The sequence below is a fragment of the Hirundo rustica genome, chromosome 1 (assembly GCF_015227805.2).
Source record: "Hirundo rustica isolate bHirRus1 chromosome 1, bHirRus1.pri.v3, whole genome shotgun sequence".
NCBI classification, from domain to species: Eukaryota; Metazoa; Chordata; class Aves; order Passeriformes; family Hirundinidae; genus Hirundo; species Hirundo rustica.
Genome location: NC_053450.1, coordinates 151,097,724 through 151,120,271, shown reverse-complemented (window position 1 = coordinate 151,120,271; position 22,548 = coordinate 151,097,724). Strand labels below are relative to the sequence as shown.

At 41.9% G+C, this 22,548-nt stretch overlaps 1 protein-coding gene across 3 annotated transcripts in view; it reads left to right on the top strand.

Annotated features, from left to right (window-relative positions):
- The window catches only part of LOC120764554 (sodium channel protein type 5 subunit alpha-like), a 215,693-nt gene that overhangs the window by 75,965 nt on the left and 117,180 nt on the right, over positions 1-22,548 (top strand). For all 3 annotated transcript variants that reach the window (XM_058419749.1, XM_058419748.1, XM_058419747.1), the window contains exons 8-10: positions 3,161-3,224; positions 16,754-16,895; positions 18,572-18,769. In XM_058419749.1, the coding sequence (XP_058275732.1) occupies positions 3,161-3,224; positions 16,754-16,895; positions 18,572-18,769 (404 nt within the window). The remainder of the gene's footprint in view (positions 1-3,160; positions 3,225-16,753; positions 16,896-18,571; positions 18,770-22,548) is intronic.

Genomic DNA, 22,548 nt, shown 5'->3' with positions numbered 1-22,548 from the left:
TACCCTGCAGTCTATGTACCCTGATGGCTTTCTGCTCAGTTGTGTCGTAGAGGTGTGGAAAGCAAAAGCTAGAGCATATTTTTAATTGGAATAACTTTTTTTTTTTTTTTTGAGGAAGTTTGCCTCTTTTTTTTTTGTTTTGTTTTTTTGTTAATTTGACGGGTGGAGGCATTGTGAATGTTTACTCTGTTACAATCATCTGGTGTGGGAGGGAGCAATGCAGAAACTGGAAGATATAGAGAAATCAGAAAAAGTATAGAATGAAACAGACAAAATGAAGAGGAACTAACTTTGGAAAGAAGATATTGCAAGAATAGACATGGAAAATTTGTGGGTTTGCCCACTTGCATATAGTGACATAAAATTATGGCCAGTGTTATTTGCTTTGAGAAGTGTAGATGGTAGAAAATGGACTTGAAGGAGGCCTTGTTATTCAGACACGTACCCTATGACTGTGGCATCAACATTTTATTAAAGCTGATAGAAATAATAAAATTAGCATTACCTTTGGAATGAATGACACGTCACATAAAGTTTATGTACACAACACAGGTGCTACAAATATAATGGTTTTGGCGTAATTTTAATTCAAAAATTAAGAAAAAAAAAAAGTAAATACGTAAAATAGAGGGTTTCAGTTTTATTTTCCATATATGTTTTCCTATTTTTTTCCCCACTCACAAGCTGAAATTTTTCAGTGAAAAACAAAGCAAAAACTAATTGCAGTCTTCCAAGGCAGAGAAAAATCATTGTGTTTTTAGGTGGCATTGCTCAGTTTGAAGAGTTTTCAGAGAGAAAATCCTGCTCTGCATGAAAAAGGAGTTCTAGTTCTTTGCCCACATTCGAGCTAGTTGATAGGAAGCTGAGGCCATGAGTTACATGGTACCAAGGTTGTTCATTCTTTAGAGCAAGAGTGATGCCTGTTTTCTTCCTGCAGCTCTCTGATGGCCCAGTAGGCTTGATTGAAATCCAAACCAATGGGCTTTGAAGGAAAGATTGATTGTTGTGCACATTTTTGATAATGCAGCAATTTGTCTCCTTGGGTATAAAGCTCTAATCCCCCTTTCATTCATCAGTGGGGAATGGGGATCTCGCCTCTTCCTCAGCCTGAGGTTTGTCGCAGTGGCTTTGTTTATCAATTATTATGAAATAATAAATTATTATGAAATAAAATTGTCCATTTCTTATACCACAGTGGCTGCGGCACTCCCATAGTGAAGACCCCATGGTGAAGGTGTGCCCTCCCAGCAGCACCTACATACCAGTTCCTCAGCCTGCTTTTCATGGGGCTCTTTAACACCTGCCTTGCTGCTTGTTTTAGAAATGTAAATGCTCAAGTCAACAGCAGACAACAGAATTTTGTCTGTTCTCCAGATTTCTTGTTTGCACACAGAGGATCCTTGTCCTCCTTAATCCTGTGCTCAGACTCTCTTCTTATCTTCTGATTTGGCTGACCAGGAGGTGTTGTTTTGGTTTTCAGCAGGCACCGTGCTCCAGAATTTCAATCAAACCTGGAATTGTGGAATGGTTTGTGTTGGATAGGACCTTAAAGACCATCTAGCTCAGAGAGAAAGTGGTCTGGTGTGTTTGGGTCACTGACTCTGTGTATCCCAAATAAGATGCTACCTGTCCTGAGGAGAACCCAAGTCCTTGCCCAGCAGAGGGTGAAAGGTGATGCAGACGTGGCATCTTTCCCTGTTCGTGGTGACTGCTCACCAGTGCTCAGTCCCGAGTGTTGCTGGTGCACATGGTGTTTCTGTAGAAAGCCCACGTGATCCGACAAAGTGGAAAAGCATCCAATCTGAGCAGGAGCTGTGCTCTGATAACTTGTGAACACCATCACGTGCCCCTGTAACCACAAGCTCCTGGGCAGTAATTCCCTCCTGGCATGCAGCAGAGCAGGGCTTTTCCACTGCTCGCAGCTTACCGAGAAAGCCACAGCACATCTGTTCAGTGGTTGAGCCATTGAGCATTCTCTGCATAGCCCGCCTGGATGAGCTGTCACTCTTGATTTTTAAAACATTTCACAATAGAGGGTTAGCCTGGAATGGAGAACCTCTTGTGAGCAGCATCTGCAGAGGCTCACGGAGCCTTACCAGGCAAGGCTGCCACCATCATGTCTTGGTCAAGAGGGGATCACTTCCTCTCTGCTGCAACAAAGCACACCAAATTATTTACCCTTCCTCAGTGAGCTGCACACCTCTGTTTTGCATTTTTCATGTTTCTAGAGCAATGCTTTTATCTGTTCTTCCCTGCCATCATCCAGGTTTTAGAGATGCTCTGTAGAACATCTTTTCTTCACGCTCCTTCCAGAACACTGATTTTGCTTATCCTTTTGAGAAGAAATTGGCCTCCCATTCTGTTACTTTGCATGTTAGACCTGGTTGGTTGGGGAGAAAAGTGTGTATGCAGTCTGTCATTAGCCTGGAGATGCTAATTTCCTTAAGTCTTATTAACAGTCAACCTGGGAATGATCCACAGCACTTAAATTTAGCTTGTTACTCTGAGACTCCCTTGAGAAGTGTCTGTCTCTCTCCATTGCCATTAGAGATGACTAGAGTGATAAATATTTGTCTTTGTGAATACTTCCTTGTTTGTTTGATCTCTAACAGGGTTCTTTTTTGTTTCTTTTGCTTTATACTGTGTGTTTTCTATGCCGAGCAGAATCCACCAGACTGAGGGAGTGGGCTGCTTTGTTAATATTGTTACATTCTGAGTTATAGATCATTACATTTTTAACCTATGAGTCAGTAATTTCTGCCACAAACTTCAATTAATATGTGTCTCATCAGTGTGGAGACTAAAAGTTACAGGCTAGCATATGGTTTAGTTTCATTTACAGAATTTAGTAACAATGTTCTTGGTTTGAACAGAGGGACATGGCTGGATAGAATTTCCTAAAAACTTTGCCCATGGCACATTGTCACCTCATTCAGCTGGTCAGATTCGGAATACAAACAGCAAGTGCTTACAGAGATTTGAAAAAATATATTTATTTTTCTAATTTATAGAAGAAAAATTAGCAAAACAAAGCAAAAGGGTGCCATTCATCTCTCAGTTGCGGTCCCAATTGAATATGCTGGTTGCTGGATGATATTTTTGAATGTTATCATTCCCAGAATGTGTTTATTAAAAAGCCATTTCTCTATTTATGTTGCAGTGAACTATTTCATAAAAAATGGTACAGAAGATGTGTTACTGTGCGGCAACAGCTCTGATGCTGGGTAAGTACTTTAAAAATATCTTCACTTCTCATCTGGTTTTGTTGCCTTTATTATTATTATTATTATTACTACTACATTTTTCTCTAGTTCTGTCCACTTTTCACCAGCATGAAGTAGATATTTCAACTTCCTTCTGTCTAGGCATAATAGTAGAGAGGATAATGACAATATTGTGCGTAGTAATACAATTTTCTCAACTGCAGGGAAGAGAAGTTTCTGTGTGTCACTTATTCAGGTTTAAAATCTTTAGGGGCCTTATTACAGTTCTTTTTCAATACATTTGAATTGCTTGGTAAAAAAATAGTGAAAACTAAGTAAGATTTTGGCTGAGTGGAGAGTATTTTAATGGAAATGAAGCAGGAATGGAAACAGAAAACCTGGAGGGGTTTAAACTGATGACGAATTCCTGGCTTTTGGCAAAGGAAGATAAACAAATCAACAAATGTCCCCAAAATAGCATGTTTTGGAAGTGGGAAGGTACTCAGACTTGAATTATGATCTGCATTTGCACTTGATTTGCTTGTGGACTACATGTATTTCATTTTCTCATTGTGCAGACAGTGAAGAGATCTAGGGGTGTACTAACATCCTCTGCATGAAGGACTTTATTCATATCCCTGCCATCTATAGATGCCAGTGGTTCCTCCTGCATCCCATCCCCAGGGTCCAAGTGCAATGTCAGAGCGTGTGATTTTATTTGACAGCTTCTCATGATCTTGATGGAAGTGGAAGAGCTCAGACAGGATGGAAAGCGATGGTATCTTCTGTGGGCAGAGGAAATTATAAGCCGTGTAAAGATTGCAGGCTGGTAGGAGTCATAGGAAAAGGTGGAAAATACCTTGGAGTAGTGGGACAGAGGAGCTTTTCAGCCAAATATGTGAGAGCATTTGAACCAGGGACATGGGTGTCTTAGGCCAAGAGAGAGGAGGAGATGAGATGATCTGCTTCTGGAGGGAGATGTCCTGAGCTGGCAGAAGCAAATGTGGAAAACTGGAAAAAAAAAATAAAAATAAAAAAAATGTTTAATTTAGGAGGAATTTAATGAGAAAAAAAGGCATGTGCGTGCAGGGAAGTAGCCGGGAGATGAAGGGGAGATAAAATCTGAACTTGCTTGCGGACAAAAAGGCAAGAAAAGCCCTCAGGTCCTGGGGAGAGATTTTTGCTTTCTGCTGCCACAGCCTGTATCTGTATTGACATAAGACAAAGGGAAAGCTCAGTGTCAGCCTTCCCTCTGCAGGCCTGGTGTGTCTGATCCATATTGCCAGCCAGAGTTAGACTCTAAGATGCTTGGGCAGAGGGCCATGATTTCCCCTTTGTTTGTTCCTCAGGAGGTACAATGTCAGCATCCATTAATTAAGGCCTTTGTTGATTGTAATACATTGTGTTTATCCAGGCTCAGGCAGAACTCCAAGACTATTGGGATGTTTCCCGGGAATCCCAGGATTTGGCCATCTCCATTGTGCTGGGGAACCTCGGCCTTTACAAACCCATAGGCAATAATACTGGGAAAACAAGTGCTCTGCACGGCGACAGTATTTTGGGTGTCACGGAGTGTTCATTGTTCTCACTGATAACCTGAGCTGTGCTGGTGGAAGGCTCATGGGCAATGCTGAAAGAGTTGATATCTGCTGCTTTGGAATTGTTCCACTGGTGGGAAGTTAAATACCAGTCCAATATCCATGGAGTGTTTATATATTGACAGCCTGTGTGGATTTAAGGGTTAGCTCCTAGCAAGGCAAATGAGCAAACCCATCTTTCCTTCCCCTGAAAGTTAACAAATTGCAGCATGTCAGCAAAAAGCCATGCTTGGAGAAACCTCTGGTGGAAGCACTGTGTCCATGAGAAAATTACAGCCTGAAACAGCCGGGGAGAACTTGCAGCTCTTGAGTATAAGAGGACGAAAATGACACCTTCAAACTGAGTGTTCTTGTTTTGATAAACACATCAAAACTGTCAGTGTTTGTGACATCAAGGGAAACCAACTTTCCCTTTATGCCTTGGTTCTTTCTTCTTCAGACTTCTGCTGTTTTAGTTAAGTATTTAATACCACTGGGGAAGGTTTGAGTTTAAATGCCTAAAAAATGGGTAATAAATATTCCTACTACACTGGGTTTTTCAGCTCAGGATTATCAAGCGTTGGCTCATTTGCTATACATTGCACAGAGTTGCTGCCAGTCATCCACTGCTGGTGTTTAAAGACATGAAGATAATTATAAAGATGATCCTCAGGCCCCAGGGGATGTGCAAAATCATGTATTCCCACCTGTTGGGATGGGGAGAGCATCATTTACAGGCTGACGTATCTAACGAGTGGATTTGTTTCCTCTCACCCTCCAATGACTAGAGCCAAGGGCAGGAGTGTTCAACAGCAAACCAAAATCTGCATGCTTGGGACCTTCTGGCGCAGGTTGCATCACAGGAGCAAGGGAGGGGACTTTGGAGGAAGTAGATGCATGAGGTTGTGGTTCCCATTTATTAGTATTGAAATTCACGACAAGTGAGGACTCTTGAACTGGGAGCCCATTGAGACATCAGGAAGGTGTGGTAGGGAAAGACAGCTGGCAGGGCCGTGTCTGAGTGTTCTTAGCATTTGTGGAATGTGCTTTTGCTCACAGTTTGAATTCATCAGCCTCTGGGATACACTGAGGACCCAAAGGAAATTCGGGGAAGGGCGGTGTCATGAGTTCTCTCCTGGAAGGATTTGTTGTTAGAGTGAGGGATATCTGTGTTGCGGCCAGGATATTAAATCTTGAGGTAATTGAAAAAGCCATTTCAGTGCATTTTTAAAAGCATGTTAATGACACTCTGAGGTTTCTCTGGTTGCTGGTATTATGGAAGAGTTAAAGAAGAAAAGTCCAAATAAATCAGCTATGGCAATTGTTATGTGATGAGACTCAAGCGGTCTAATGTAAGAGCATGTAGTGATGGAGACTGCAACCTGAGCTGGAGTAGCAAGCCAAAATCAGCAGGGAAATGATCATCAGTGGATTCTATATCACAGGCAATCTAATTATCTCCAAGGTGGGGGCTTTATTACATTACTAGGAGGGGCTGTTTTCTGAACAAGCACCCAAGCTGCCAATAAAGCAGGAGGTAATGGATCTAGCTATTATTGATTCCAGTTCAGAAGGGATTTGAATAGATGTATGTCACTCAGCTGCTGCAAACATGTCTCTAGTACTTGACCTGGCAGAGGCAAGAAAAAAAACACATTTATTTGCATTTTTAGATATGCTCAAGCAACCTCAAGAACCTACTTTAAAAATCCATGCTGCAGAGCCATGGTAGGAATGTCAGGGAGATGGCAAGTTTCTTAGGTGCCCAAGGGCTAATCTGCCTGTGGGGTTTCTCATGTGATACCTCAGAAACCTTCTTGATATGTGAAATTTGATTTTTCTTCACTTAATCAAACAAAACGTCTTTGTTGCTTTTTATTTTGTTTATCCTGTTAAAATTGCATTTTCCCCCTTGATGTACTGCAAGAATTTGCTCTGTGCTTACAAGGAACAGAGTACAATAGAAACAAGAAGTAACTTCTGGAGAAGAGAGAAAATCAAATTATTTTGATCAAAGATATTCTTTGGCTCAAAGTGACATGTGCTTGGTGTTTCACAACAAGCACATTCAGGAAACTACACTGATAGAAAAATGCTCTGCTCTGTGTGTCACAGCTTGGTCACACTGGGAGCAGTGCTAACAGTAATGCTCTCTTAACAACAAAGACCAAAAAAAAGGTAGTGTATTTGCAGTTGTTGATGTTTTTAGATGCATTTGAGGGTTAAATTTAGTAGTTCTTTTCGATATGGCTGCAGTGGGATCTACACAAATTGTTTCTCTTTGCAATTTCAGCATTTTCTATTTGATTTGTTTAAAACAAATGGAGAAAGCTCAGATAGTCTGATTTTAAAAATGGATTACAAATTCTGTAAATTTGCTTTTCAATTTAATCCCCAGTATATATCTTAATGTTGAACACCTCATTTCAGCCTCAAGGAAGGCACAGCAAAGATCCAATACAAAGATCAAATATTTGGGAGATCTTAGGTGTGAGCTGCTCTCTCCTTTGGGAAATCAAGTCCTGGCATCAAGTGGAGCATGATTATGATTTGTGAAGGCTGCAGAGCAGCAGGTGACAGCAGGCACCGCCACACACTTCTATAAATCAATCAATCAATCAATCAATCAATCTCACACACATATCCTATATGTCTGCCCTCCTGGTCCCACCTTCAGATCCAATGAGGAATCCTGCTGGGTGCCACCACCACCAGAGCAGATTCCCAGAGTGGAACACATCCCTGTCAGGCCACACCAGCCCTCCTGTGCAGCTCCAGCTTGTCCCTTCTCAGTGACATTTAACCATCTCTTTGGGTGAGGTGGCCAGCGCTGCTGAGTCCCCTGCTTCCCCACAGAGCAAAGACTTCTTTATGGGGGCTGCAGCAGCGTGGAATTATCTGTCTGTGAGAAAGGAAGATACATTTCAGCTGTAAAGCATTTCCACTTTCATCCTGCTGTAATTTCACAGGGATGTTTTTGCCTCTGTGCTTAGGCTGCTGTTTTTATTTCCCCTCCTGCCTGAAGGTTTGCTTGAGCAACAGAAACAGTGAGGAAATTTGGCCATTAGGAGGAAGAGACCAGGTGCTGTCAGTGTACAAACTAAACCAACAGACAAAAAAGAGAAACTTACATTCTTTCTGTTCACTTTTTAATTTGCAATTACAAGGAGCTGGCTTTTTAGAAAAGTGTACATGTTCTAAGTCAGTTGTGCCCTCTTTGGATCTCAGGGTCAGACTGCTTAATTTATTTTTTTTTTTCCTCTTACACATGATATGTTCTGTGTATTCAGCTCATGGGCAGGAATAGTCTACAAGATCATACTGACGATGAAAGCACATTTGCATCATGTCTGTGCTGATGTTACCAAACAAGACTAGTGAACAGGAAGGAAAAAGCAGCCAGTAAATCTACTTCAGAAACAACAAGAAAGCACCTTTGGCAACAGCATCCTAGTAACTGTTGCTATAGAAACTTTAGCTACCTTTATTCTCACTATGACCTTGATTTTTCTTAACAGGATACATTAAAATAATGTACACTGTGGGGCAAGATTCTCTGTGGTTTGGTAAATTCTATCACTGAGCTCATTGCATATAAGGGACGAAGGAATGACCACGTGTTGTAGCGCTCCTCAAAGTTTTTGTGTCAGTCCTAACTCTAAGGCATTGTCAGGAAAAAAACACCCCAAAAAACCCTTTTGTTTTCTTCTGTGTTGTGGCATTTTACTAAGGTAATTAATACCCACACATAAAATTGCATCAGATGCCTGCTTTCAGTCTCCATGAGCACCAAAAGCAGTGTTTTTGTGGCAGTTCCTCCACATCACCCTCCTGTCAGCGCACTCGTTACACGAGCAGTGATGCAGCACTTTGATCCTCTGAGCTGTAGTAACATTCCTTTGCCTTTATGCATCCTCCACGAAGTGATTTAAAGTCCCTTGTAAAGGCTTATCACACCCCTGAAGGGTAGAGAAGAAACATGCCCCGTGCTGAGGAGGAGAGCTGCTATCGGGTGCTTCCACCAGTGCCACTGCAGCTCTCACCCAGAACTTGGCAGGAGAGAGCCTGGAAAAATGTCTGTCTGCCAGAACATGTCAGACAGCATCCAGCAACACAGCCCCAGCTGCACCAGAAACTGGGGAGCTGCACCAGAAACTGGGGAGCTGCACCAGTGCACAGAGCTGACTCTGTTATTCTGCTGCTGGCAGTTAGGAACATTGCAGCTCTAAGTTGCCTCAATTTATATCTGCGTTATTATTATTATTGCTGTTGTTGTTGTTAATAGTTGTTTTCTATAAGAAGGTCCTAGATTCAGTCCATATTGTGCTGGATGCTGGACAAATAGGGTGAGAAGAGCTCTCTTGGTTTGGAGGTTTGGCATTTCAGAGTGCAGACCGTGGATGAGTGGGGTGGAGGTGTTGCACATAGACACTCCTGGGGAGCAGCAGCAATACCTGAAATTTGACTTTTCTTCATTTAATCAAAGAGAACTTTTCTGTTGCTTTTCATTTTGTTTATCTGACTGCATTTGCCTTGATGTACTGCAAGAATTTGTTTTGTGCTTACAAGGAATAGAGTACAATAGAAAGAAGAAATAACTTTTGGAGAGAAGAGAATATCTTCAGTTCAGGAGAAAGCCCTGCTTGCAAGTCATATCAGGACTACCCAGCTTTGTCAGGCAGGTCACGGTCTGCCAGTGTTTAACTTGGTGCAGGAATGGGTCCATTCCAGGAAATGGGATACTGGGAGCTGTGACATGTGCCTGGTGGGATTGGTGTGTCTATTACCCTCACCAAATGCAGCCTGATGTGGTACAGCTGGGCTGACAGGTGGGAGAGGCTGTGAGGGTTCCTTGGGTAAAGAAGAGGACAGAGTTTCCAGAAGTTTCCTCTTCAAATGTCATCAAAGCAAGGGTATTTTGGAAAGAACTGTGTTGTTTAAACTACTAGAGCTAAAAACATAATTACATCCCAGATTATTAAGCAATACTAGTGAATTTGCTTCAAACCTTCAGGCTATGCACCTTAAATGAATTTACCTAGATTGTGATGTAAATCACAGAAGCTTTTCCATTTTCTCTGAGCTGGTTATGGTGATAGGAGGGTGAGGATGGCCTGCTCATGGCGAAAAAACCTCTTGTCTGAGTGTGTTAAACAAACAGACAGCAAGTATGACGCCTCAAAGGTGCTACAGGGGCCATGGGCATGACTTGAGGAATTATACAGGTTTAGGAACAACAATAACAGTCCCCATTCCTAGGGATCAGCGGTGTATTTGGAAGATCATGTCTCTGGTCAAACAGCAGCAGTAGGGATTAAATCCAAATCCACTCAATTCTTAAGGAGGGGTAATATTACCTCTTAGTCAAAGCTGTAATAAGCTCATCAGCCACATGAGAGAAGCAGACTTACTAGAGGCTACAGCCTTCATTAGGCAGTAATCTACTATTATGTTTATGATGACAAATTATTGCCCTACATTTAGTTTGGTGGGTTAGACAGAAGCTCCGGTGTCTGGCCACTGGATTGAGCCAGAAGAAATAAGAGCTGGCTTGGCTGGCTGCAGCGTGGAGCCTGAACAGGGCACACTGCAGGAGAGGGGGCTGTTCCTGATCCCCTCTCTGCTCCCATGTGTGCAGGCTGAACCCACGGCTTTTCCATCTTCCTGGTCAAGCAGCCAGTGGGGGAGGCTGAAACTTCTCCTGGATACAGGTCAGCAGCCTGCACTGGTCAGTGGGTGCTCTGAGCAACCTGTGAGCAACCCTGCTCATGGGCACCTCCTTCCCTTTTCTCCTCCAGTTTCAACTCTTGGTTGATGTTGCTCTTTATTCTGAACGTTTCTTCTCTTTTTTGTCATCATTGTATTGTTGGGTTTTTTTTCCCTTTTCCCTGCAGCATATGGTTCAATTTGCTTGCACTTCTGTCATTTCAGACAATTGGCACCCCTTCCCTCGCTTTTAAAATTATCCTTCAAATTCTCTCTGTCCATTTGGATGCTTGGAGTGAGAACTGCTGGGGGCTCCTAGTCAGACCTTAACCAAGATGAAGCATGGCACTGCAAGTCAGATTTTGGCTTTTAGATGGTAATTAGTGGGGAACTGTAAGTCAGACACTCTAACTGTGATTAGTCTTCAATATTACAAGACAAGAAATAGCAGGGGAGAGAGAAAAATCTGTGACTTTGAGGCACATGAAGCACCCACTGACATCAACGGCTTTAGCTGAAGTGCTGCTGGCTTTTGGCCCCTTTCTCCTAAATGCCCGGTTACCCTTACAACATTCATTTTTTAAAATATTTTCCTGTTTTAGAATGGGTATTTTCTTTTTTTCAGGTAAGAGCAAATGTTAGTCGAAGGATCTTTGTTCCCCACAGTATGATCTTCTATTCTGACTGCTGTCTCCTCCCTTAGAGTCAAGGGAAAGGAGAAAATACAAAAAGTGCAGGGCAAAATACTCAGGTCTCTGGTTGAAAGGAAATCTAAGCCTCTCTTTTGTGGTCTGTGGACTTTAGCAGGATGAGGCAGGTGGAGGAAGACTCTACTGTGCACATCAGCCAGCCATGGAGGCCATGGGCATTGTCTGTCCTTCCAAGGCTGCCAGGCTTTCAAACCCCACCTTGGGGGTTCCAGTTTCGACCACCAGGGTGATTTCCATTCCCCAAGAATTAGCCATGCATCAAAGACATCAGCTATAAACTTTTCAGCTTAACTTCTGCATTCTTAGGCCTGAAGAGTGACCTAAGCAGGAAGACTAAGGGACTCTTACCAAAGCCAAAGTGTCCCTTTGTAACCTAAACCCAAGGAAAGTGCAGCCTTCACCTCACAGTTGTCATTGATGTTGACTCCTGGTAGCACATGAACAACCCTCCCTGTATTTTCAGGATCTGGATGTTACAATCCAGTGCATGGATGTTTTACAAATCTTGTTTTATTGCCCAGCCCTAGTGGCCACTGTAGCTTGGATCAGCCGGTTGTTTGGCTTGCCTAGATTAAACTCTTGAGACAGAGCATTTTGCCCTCAGCTACAGCTCTCTGGCATTCCCAGCCTGTGTTATTTAAACCAAAGCTGTTTCTTATGTCCTTTAATTTCCTGTACCAATGCCAGCTTGCAGTGGTGATTACAGCCTGATGGATAGGTAGGTAGGCTTCTGCTTTTAACTTTTCTGAATCAATGACACTAATTTTATTGTGATCAATTGAACAGCATCCTGTGACACTCCTGTGGAGGATGGTATATCTATGTAGCTTGTTGTTGTTGTTGCCCATCCCTATGCATCAGAGGAGAGTATAATCCTCTCAAATGCTTCCCCGAGGTAAAAGAAGCTGAAGAGTTTGCTAAAAAATCCAAAGGGGGTAGACTTAATGTCATACATGGAAGAAGGTTCAGTAAAATCTTGAGGCTCCTTAAAAAAATCCTCAGGGGAAATAGTGTCAGTTGCAGAATAATCTTCTCATGTGAGAGCCTTACACCTAAATTTCTGTAGTGTTTTTCTGGGAAGCAGTGTTTTGTTTTCCTCTCGGTGTTTTTAACACGTTCCCCTACCCTGTGGGTTATCTCTCTGTTGGCCACGAAAGAGGGTGAGCAGGAATAAGGAGTTGACAAGTAAGAAATTCTGTCTCAAGGGCCTGGTTGCCGAAAGAAGGGTGTAAACTAACATTAACAACATTCTTGGGCTGGGGTTCATGCTTTTCATGCTGCAGTGTCTTGTTTGAATGCTCTTAAAGCTGAAAAAAATATTAGAGAAGTGTGTTTTCCAGGTTTCAGCTGGGATGGAGTTAATTTTCTTCCTCGTGGCTGCTACAGCGCTGTGTTTTGGATTTAGGATCAGAATGATGTTGGTAACACACTGATGTTTTCAGTTGTTGCTAAGATGTGCTTCTACTAAGTGAAAGACTTCTCAGCTTCTCGTGCTCTGTCGGGGACTTACCCCAACACTGAGGTGGTTTCAGGGTCCTTGCTCCCCTGCACAGCTCCGAGCCGAGCTGAAGGAAGAGACGGAGTTCTCAGGTTTAGATTTTTCAAGGTTGCATACTTCATTTATTGTTTCTTATCTTACAATTTTCTCGGAGTCCGACAAGATGTTCGCAGCTGCATGGATTCCTCACGTCTCCCCCCGAGCTGGGCTGTCCTTATCTTTTATACTAATTACTACGTATTTCTTGTTTATTATTTCTTACCAATGTCTATCACTATTACTAAAAAGGTCATCTTTACTTTGACCCAATCCTCACTAACTACTTTGTGCCACGTCAATGCAGCAATGGAGTGAGGGAAGGAGAAGGAGAAGAAGAAGGAGACAACGCCCCAGATTCTCCATCTTGTCCCCATTCACTTCAATGCTAGGAACCTAAAACTACTATTTTCTCATTCTGTGATAAGCTAAACTACTATTTCTCACATTCTTGTGGCCTGTAAACCTTCTCTCAGTGTAGGAAGTTTTTCCCATGGACTGAAATCAAAGCCAGTGTCTCTCTGAGCTCTGGGCTGGGGTCCCAGACCCCCATGCCCAGGTCCCTGACCCTCCAGGGCAGCCAAAGGAATGCCCTGGACTCCAACAGTGCTCTGCCAGGGAGGAGGCTGGGGAGGCACGAGGAGCTGGGAGGGGACAGCTGACCCCAGCTGGCCAGAGGGATATTCCAGACCACATAGTCTATAAACTGTGGAGGAAAGCTGGCTGGAGGACGCTGCTTGGGAATTGGCAGTGGTCAGCAAGGTGTGAGCAACTGCACTGAGCATCACTTGTAGAGCTTAATTCTTTTATTATTGTAATTACTCATACTATCATTGCTATTTTCTTCCTTTTCTGCCCTATTAAACTGTCTTTATCTCAGCACACGAGGTTTCTCACTGTGACTCATCCAGTTCTGTCCCCCATCCCACAGGGGCTGGGGTGAGTGAGCAGCGCTGTAGGGTTTGGCTGCCAGCTGGGGTTAAACCATTTATTCACTGTGGGGTCAGACAGTGGAAAATTACCCATAAGGACAGAATGAAATATGAAAAAATTGTATTATATGTGTATAATACTAATTGTATTTTAAACAGATAATATTCCTCTGAGGTACCCCTGCTCACTATTGCAATCAGAGAAGTTGCATCTCCGTGTCCTACAGATTTCCAAGCAAAATAAAGTGCTTTGAGCACTTGCTTGGAAACTCTTCTTCAAAAGTTTTCGTAGAAAGCAACATTGGCAGTGAACCTGAGTGACTTTGTATCCTCTACTATGTGCCCAGAAATTCCCATGAAAATTCAACCCAACGCTCCTAAAATCCCCTTTCTCTCAGACTCTTGTTCAAAAGGGTGAAGGGATTGGGAGGAAATTCTCTCTACTAATTGAGATTCAGAGGAAAATCTCACCCTTCTCAATAATTGCTATTAATGGCAAAATTCCCCTTTTGCCTAAGATCTTAGGCAATTTATTATAGAAGAAACCCAATTCCAAATGACTGCCCTGCCTAGGCTGAAGTCCATCATTAAAGTAAGCACCAGCAAAATTTCTCTCAGCTGTGCTGGGTTGTTTTAGCCATTAGTAATAATGTTAAAATAAAGAACAGTGAGACCAGATCAATGGAGCCACTTGGGATTTCTCTTTAGTGAGAGATTAAGGAAAGGACTCTGCACCTCTGAACATGGTCACAAAGTTTCCAACCAAGCCCGGTGTGTGAGTGCAGTCATTTTCTCGGAAAATAAGAGAAAATAATCAGCCTTACAGAAATGTTGTAGCGTAGACACGATGTCTTAGAGGCAGCAAAGGGAATTTCCTCCTCAGGAGCCTGGAGAATCCATTTCTCAGAGCTCCTGAGCAGCTGAGTGGCACATCACGGACAGTGGAGGCTCCTTGCAGCAGCCCATCAGAGGCAGAAATCTCACTTCTCTACAGCAGAGTGACAGGAGATGCTGCCTTTGGGAGAGAGGAGGCTTAGTGAAAAAGTCTGCCCCAAAAAAAGCATGTGGGAATACAAGAGACTTTCGATGTGCATCTGCATATTTTAGGGGGAAAAAAAAATGAGTTTTCTGTATTTTATCATTTTTTAAACTCGGTAATGTTACTGTATTTTTTGTGTGACTCTTATTAGGAAAAAAATATGTAGTCAAAATAGGAAAGGTCTAGAAGGAGGCGTCTCTAGATTGGCACTCTTAAAAAATAAAGAGTGACTTTTTTCTTTCTTTGTGGGGTATAATTGTTATTATTTGAATTCTCAACTGGTCTAAGCTCACTTAGCTTTACCTAAAGTGACAGAATCACTTATTATACCCCCACTAGTGTGTAACATTTAATTCACTAAACATCAGCTGTTCATTTTTTATTGCTTTTTCTGAAAACTACTGTAAACAAGGATCTGCACACATTTTGCAATGCTTCAGCACTCCTTTTATCAGTGTTCAAAGCAGACTTACTTTAAAATTTGTGATTCACTACTGATATGAAATTAAGATTCTAAAAGTGCTGTTGAATGTCTAATGGTGATGACAGACACCACAGATTTGTATAAAAACATATTCTCATTTTGACATGGAATACAGGTTGCTATCCTGTGCTGTAAATTTTATTTTATATCTGTATAAAAATTACAGTTTTTAAAAAGAACACTGATTTTCACACTGAGACACACTCTGCTTTCTCAGGGGACAATTTATTTTTGTCTGGCATTTTAAAAGTTAGTTTGCTTTACTTGTATTTCTGCTTTGCATTTCAATTTCTGTCAATATTCTGCTTTGGTGAAAAAATAGCAGTGCTTGAGAAACTCTAGGTTTTGTGGTTTGGTTTTTTTTTTTTTTTCTGGGAAAAAATGGAGCTCAAAGCTATACAAACTATGTGACTAGTGTCATGTCCAAAATCCCATATGTTCCAACCATCCCTAGTTGTGGCAGCTGGAATTTGCAGGGAACTGTACCCAGATCATCTCTGTCTGAAAGATTAGGAGAACAGGGAGGGCTGGTGTAACTGTACATTCGGCTGAGATCTGCTTCTCCAGATATTAGATAGTTCTCACCTGAAGAATTCCCAAGTACCATAAGGTTCCAGGGCATTTGATCTCATATTCTCTTCCTAGGATACATGCAGAAGAAAGCCTTTGCACGTTTCTATGTCTTCACTTTCTGATGGGTCATACCTTATTTTTGGCTTCTGATGTGCAAGAGTTGTGCGGGTATTTGGCCAATCTGTTCTGAGAGAGAGGATGGTACCTCGACCCAGGATCTCTTCTACCTTGTGTTTCACTTGATGATACAGTTCAGTGCTTACACAGTACCACTGAGAGCATTTTTTATCTCTTCTGGCATATGGGGCAAGAAAATTACTTGTAAAGAGCCTCAAAGGTTAATGAGAGCCAGTGAAATCCATGCTATCTGCATGCCATTTAATACAGTAATCTACAAGACACACAAGGAAAGGTTTTTTCTGGCAGAAATAGAAAAAGTGTCACGACCCCGGACTGTGGTGGTGAGTGGAACAAAGGGCTGGGTTTCTTAGATTAAAGATTTAATCCTTGTGGGTGTTAGTGAGGTCAAGCGAAGGAAGCAATCAGGAAGGTGCTCTGACAGCAGAGGCTGGTGGTGTCCAGACTGTGAAACCAAAAGAGGAAATTCTCCATCACAGTGTTACCTGCAACTCTTAACAGGAGACACCAGGTTTTTGATTCTTTATTAGGAATAAGTGCCAAGAGAAATCATATTTACTCACCTAATTCCAGTCTATTCAAAATATGTGAAATGCTGGGTGATTATTTGCCATTGCAGCTCATGCTATGGTTATTATTTCCCTGTTTATCCTTTTGAAGAAAAAATAGGTTTACAAAGACCTTTGATATTGTGAAGGGCAATCACCTGTTTCCTGTGGTTTTACACAGTGAAGGAATTTACCATGGATGCCCTGTGCTCTTAACCAAGAGCATTGGATGCATTTCCTTGGAAATCTATTTCTCCATGTTGGAGCCATCTAAGATACATCTCACGGATTGTATTTGATGTTTTGCAGCACGTGCCCTGAGGGATATATATGTCTGAAGGCTGGGGAAAATCCTGACCATGGTTACACAAGCTTTGATACTTTTGGCTGGGCCTTTCTCTCCTTGTTCCGTCTTATGACCCAAGATTACTGGGAACGTCTTTACCAACAGGTATGAGGTTATTTTATCACGTAAAAAAAAATAAATAAATGCATCATCTTGTTTCAGTGGCATATACAACATTTAAAGATGAGAAAGAATTGCTGGTTATTAGATAAACTGTGCTTTGTGTGTGTTCTGGAGAATGATAATCAGATATTCTGGAGAAGGACAATGGAAAAGTGGTACTGAGAGAAAGATACTAATTCACCTGAGTCTAAATGAAGTTCACCACTTAAGGAAGATCACCACATCTCCACTTGGTGATTTTTTGGTGGATAGTGTAACATGAGTTAATCTTTTGAGTCCAGCTCAAGAAAAGGCCGAGGAAGCACCTGTGTTCTTGGCATATCTGGTTTTGCAAGGCATGGTGATGAACACAAATTCAGAAAATGGCAAAACAATGTGATACATTTCAGTTCTCCCTGCTGCAAACTCTTCATCAGACAGAGGCGCAAACAGATCCAGGCTCAACTCACAGTCACATGCAAGGTGATCTCTGAGCAAATGCTCATTTCAGCATGCATTTCCTGAAATGTAAACCCCAAAGAACTACATCTGCCAGTTTGGTACTGAATTACATTCTCTGTCCATGAAGCCACTGAAGATTTGCAGTTTGATCTCAAACCTGCCAAAACTGGTACATGATCATATGGAAATCAGAGGATAACGTGGCAGAACTGGTCTGAAGGTACTGAGGTAAACATCGCTGAAGGTTTGGGGGATTTCAGCTTCACATACATCCAATTATGCAATTTCACGTCAGGAAAATGTAAAACAACGAAACTAAAGATTCTTTAAACAGCTGTATTCACTTACTTGACACAGAGCTACGTGTACAACTCTGGAAGACAGAAAATGTCACAGCAAATAAGGATGAGCATCACTCCATTTGACCTTATACTATCACACAGTATTTTCTGTCAGTAGTATCAACTCACTGAGCATGGGACATATCTGTTACACATAAGCTGTACCCCTAAATTCCAGTTATCCCAATAAATCTGGTGAAGAACCAGGGCATGCATTCAACAGAGACCAAGGTGTGGTTCTTCTCATCCTGACACAGGTGTCTCAATGATATTTGGTTGAGTTGTGCCCTAAATGTGTATTTTTCTCCCTGAAAAAGGACCTGGATTGTAGACATCTGGAAGCATCCAACATGAATCCCCCTTGGATGGTTTCTACACACTAGACAAAACCAGATTGAACTGTGTGGGAAGTTTTCACTGCAACTGACTTTAATATCTGTTTTAAAAGAAAACCAGCAGAGATATTTTGTAAAGGAGGAAAGCATTGAAAGCATTATTGTTTCAGAAATTAATTCACTGCAAGGCACACAATTTTTGATTAAGGTATAAAAATTTATTGGTGAGGAGATTATTTCCTTGTATGTGGTTGTCATTTCTCATCAAAGGCTTTCTGTTTGAACTATTAACAAAAGTTGGATTCAATTATATTATAAATCTAATTTTAAAAGAAACCCCTTTTCTTTTCTTTTCTTTTCTTTTCTTTTCTTTTCTTTTCTTTTCTTTTCTTTTCTTTTCTTTTCTTTTCTTTTCTTTTCTTTTCTTTTCTTTTCTTTTCTTTTCTTTTCTTTTCTTTTCTTTTCTTTTCTTTATTTTATCTTTTTTTTTTATTTTTGAAAACATTGTAAAGCGGTGTTAATTTTACTTTTGCACTTTCAGACTCTCAGATCTGCTGGGAAGATCTACATGCTTTTTTTCATGTTGGTCATCTTTCTGGGCTCGTTTTACCTGATCAACCTAATTCTGGCTGTTGTGGCCATGGCGTATGAGGAGCAGAACCAAGCCACTATTGCTGAAACAGAGGAGAAGGAAAGGAAGTTTCGGGAAGCCATGGAGATGCTGAAGAAAGAGCAGGAGGTCAGTGAACTACATGACATGATTAGCCTTGGGTGACTTGAACAAATGTTACCTTGGGATTCATGTCCTCTTTATTTTACATTAGTCTGATAGCCAAAGTAAGAGTTTCCTTGGAAGCTGTTTAATGTTAATTGTACTGGACAAAGTTATTGGAGTCTTTTTTTGGTGAAAGAAAAACTATAGTTCTCCATGTTAGGAGTGGGACCGTTTGGGGTTTACATATCCAGAACTGTACTAGTTAAACCATGCCACATAAGCCAGCAGAGAAAATTAATATAGTTTGGCTTATAAGATGTTTTAATGATGGTAAAACTACATCTGCGTTTGAGCACAACCCAGCTGTTTTGGCATCTCAGCCAGAGCCCCAGCTAAACCTCCTTCCCACCACCCCTTTAGTACACATTAGTTTCCTCACTGTCTTGCTCAAGCTGCTATAAATATCCAATTGTTTGATAATGAAAGTAAAGGTGTAGATTAACCTCTTTGAAGCACATACAGCTTAATTCCTGAAAAGGTAAACAAGCAGACCTTGAGGTTAAGACCTGAAAATTATGAAAAGGGGATGAATTTAATGTTATATCATAAATTAAAAAAAAAAAAAACAACAAAACCAAATGGTAGATGTAGCCTTATAGCCTTAATGACAGTATTTAATTTGCATGTGGTTTGTGTGGGGTAGAAAGCTTTTATTAAACAGCAGAAGAGAACATTTTAGGTGCTATGAACAAGAAAACAATAAGAAAATTAGTCTGAAATAGCACGTAGCACTGTAGTTCAGAGAAATAAATCCTTGAAACACAATATAAACTAATATACATAATTTTCTTTTGGGTACATATGGCTTCAGGGCCTAATCCAAAGCCCTTTTAAATCCTCGGAAAGAAAATAGGAAATGCAATTCACTCTTGACAAAGTGCTAGTAGTGGCTTATGAATCATTTAAGTCCTTTTAAAGATCCTCTTTGATAGTTTAAGTAATAGGTAAATGCAATTTAGTTCATATACAGCCACTTTGAACAGAGTAAGTCTGCCATAACCTAAGGGAACAGACTGAGCTCCAACTCGTACCTATTGTACACAAATTTTCATGTGTATTGACTCCAGCTGAGCTCTTCCTAATAACAGTCAACTTTAGCCCCAGCTATAATTAAAGATATTTAAGAATTTCATTTTGAAGGCTTTGATTTCAATTAAGCCTGTGTGTACACAAAAAAGGAACATTAAGCCCGGAAAACATAATGTGTCAAAAAAGAAAGTTTCCCCTGAAAATTGAATTTTTTCCGTTTGTCTATATGCTCTTTAATAGAGTCTTTTCTTCAGCCAACCATTTCTCATCTTCCTTGTGCCCTGATCAGTGCAGAGGGTGGACAGTGCATGACTCGAGAGAAGCTCTTTGCTTTCTCATCATTCCTTCTGTTGCCTTAGGCCAGCTCGAGCAGAATTCCCCGCTCAGGCTGTCAAAGCCTGCTTGGAAGAGAAAGTGACTAATATCCTCCAAGGTTTTTCAGTGCCTCTTGCCACTGCTCAGACTCCATGTGCTTCAAAAATGCTCCTTCGTATTTGCAATATCTCTGGAGTATTATCCTAGTTTTATGGGAAGAAAATTCAGGAGTGGAGTGATTTGGGTCCGTGATGTTCACTAATGAAGTTCAGTAATTCTGTAAATAAACTCCTGGCATCTCAAAGTAGACATTTGGAAGAAGAGGTTCAGGAAAGTGAATGGGATGGCTGCACCATGGAGCTTTCAGATGTCCTGCTGACAGATCTCACCCCAGTCAGATCTACTCAGTTTTAATCTGGTTCTACAAACCTTGATCAAGATCTTGATGTTGGCTTTCTCACTGTACCACTAAGTTCTTGCCTCAAGGGCTCTCTTTTGTGTAATCCTCATATCAGGACTCATGTAAACTAAGCTTTCCTCCCATCCTTCAGCCATCGCGTGTTCTTGCCAGGTATGCCTGGTCCCACACACCTTTCCTGCCCCTGGAGTTGTTGCAGTGGGTAATGGCTTGCAATGCCTGAGGAGCAGGACATGGTCCAGACACAGGAGCCCAAACAGAAAGGGTAGATAGGCAGGACATGGGGACATCCTTGGGCCCAGGCTGGGTGGAACACTGAGTTAACTGGTAGGGTGTCCCTGCCCATGGCAGCGGGGTTGGAACTCAAAGCTCCCCTCCAGCACAGGCTGTTCTGTGATTCTGTGATTCTCCATGCCTTGAGGAACAAGCCTGTCCAAATCCTTTTTTAGTATCTGAGAGAAGTATTGAGCACAGAAACAATCCAAGCAATAGGTAAGAAAATGCTAAGAAACTAAAAATTCATTTATTTTCCAGTTATGAGTACAGCCTGCTTAGTAGCACAACCTGCAATATTTTCTAGATCAACAAAATATGACAATCAAAAAGGAAAACGAAAACTGTTCAGGCCAGCTTTTATAAAGTGCAGTATAAAGGGTGCAGAAATATAATCGACAGACCTGCCTGGGGACTATCAATCAGTTTATACAATTGGTCTAACACATTCCTAAATCTGAGCTTAACACCAAAAGACTTGCCAAATCTTTATGAGGAGAAAACACTTGAGCATAGCAATTAAATCAATTGACTCAAAAAAACCCAAACCAAACCAACCAAAACAGCCTAGACCAGTGTCTGAGCCCTCCTCCTCTCTGCTCTAAGCAGCTTGCTTATGAAAGATATTTCCCACAGGAATTAAGTTTTGTTGTTCTCTCAGCGTAATAGAGCGACCGCTACTCCTTGAAATACATGATTGATTCTTTACACGGCTGTTAAGTGCCTTCACTTTCCTTGGACTGATGCCTGTGGGAGGAAGGGAGTATTTTGCAGTGGGGAGATGATTGCCTGTTTGATTCTAGTGGCTTACAGACAATAGCTCTGAGGATTCATCTGTTTCTCCTGTTCTGGGGAACCAAGAGAGGCTTTTTTTAACAATTCCCTCTCTTGAGGCGTTTCAGCCGGGGGCGCTGCATTAGGCTGGTGTCCAGGCCACTGATGTGGCCACCACTGGTTCTCCAGCACCTTCAAACCTGACCTTTGTGCCCAGAGTCCCCTCATTCCTCCTGCCTGTGCTGGGGACAGGGCCCCAGCTCTCCCAGCTCCAGCTGATCCTTCCTCCTGGCTGTTCATTTGCTCCCAGGCTTTGAGTGCTCAGGCTTTGGGACTGGGCTTCTGCAGGGCTCCCAGCAGCTGGTGTGTTATCAGCCTGCTCCTGCAGCGATCCCAGCAGATGGTCAGCACAGCATGGAAGCACACGGCACAGCAAAGGCCACCTTATCTCCAGTTAAGCCCGTGGTTCTTTCTTTGCATCTCTGATCGCAGCTGCCTGCGCTGCTGCTCAGGATAAGTGTTTACAGAAACGTGCCGGCTGAGCCGCCTGCTGTTCCTAGCATCCCTCTGTGGCAGGGGAGGGAAAATCCCAGCAGCCAGCTGGGCTTCCCCCCTGTCCAGCCCTTCAAGGGGCTGAAGACCAGGGGGACTTATATCTGAGGTTCCCCAGCTTGAGATTTTTCTTTGCCAGGCACCGAAGTGTTGGTCCAGAGATGTGTGCACGACGTGTGCGCACAGGCTGTTCCTTCATGATATGTCAAATGGTCTTGTGTGGGAACTCAACATAAAAACCATCCTTTTATGCAGCCATTCCTAAGTTTTATGATTGCTTATCTTCTGAAATTTTTAACATGTCTCTATATGACCCTAAAATTTAAAAGGAAAAGTAATTTCTGAGCAGCAGTAGTTTTCACTGAAATCCTGAAATAACAAT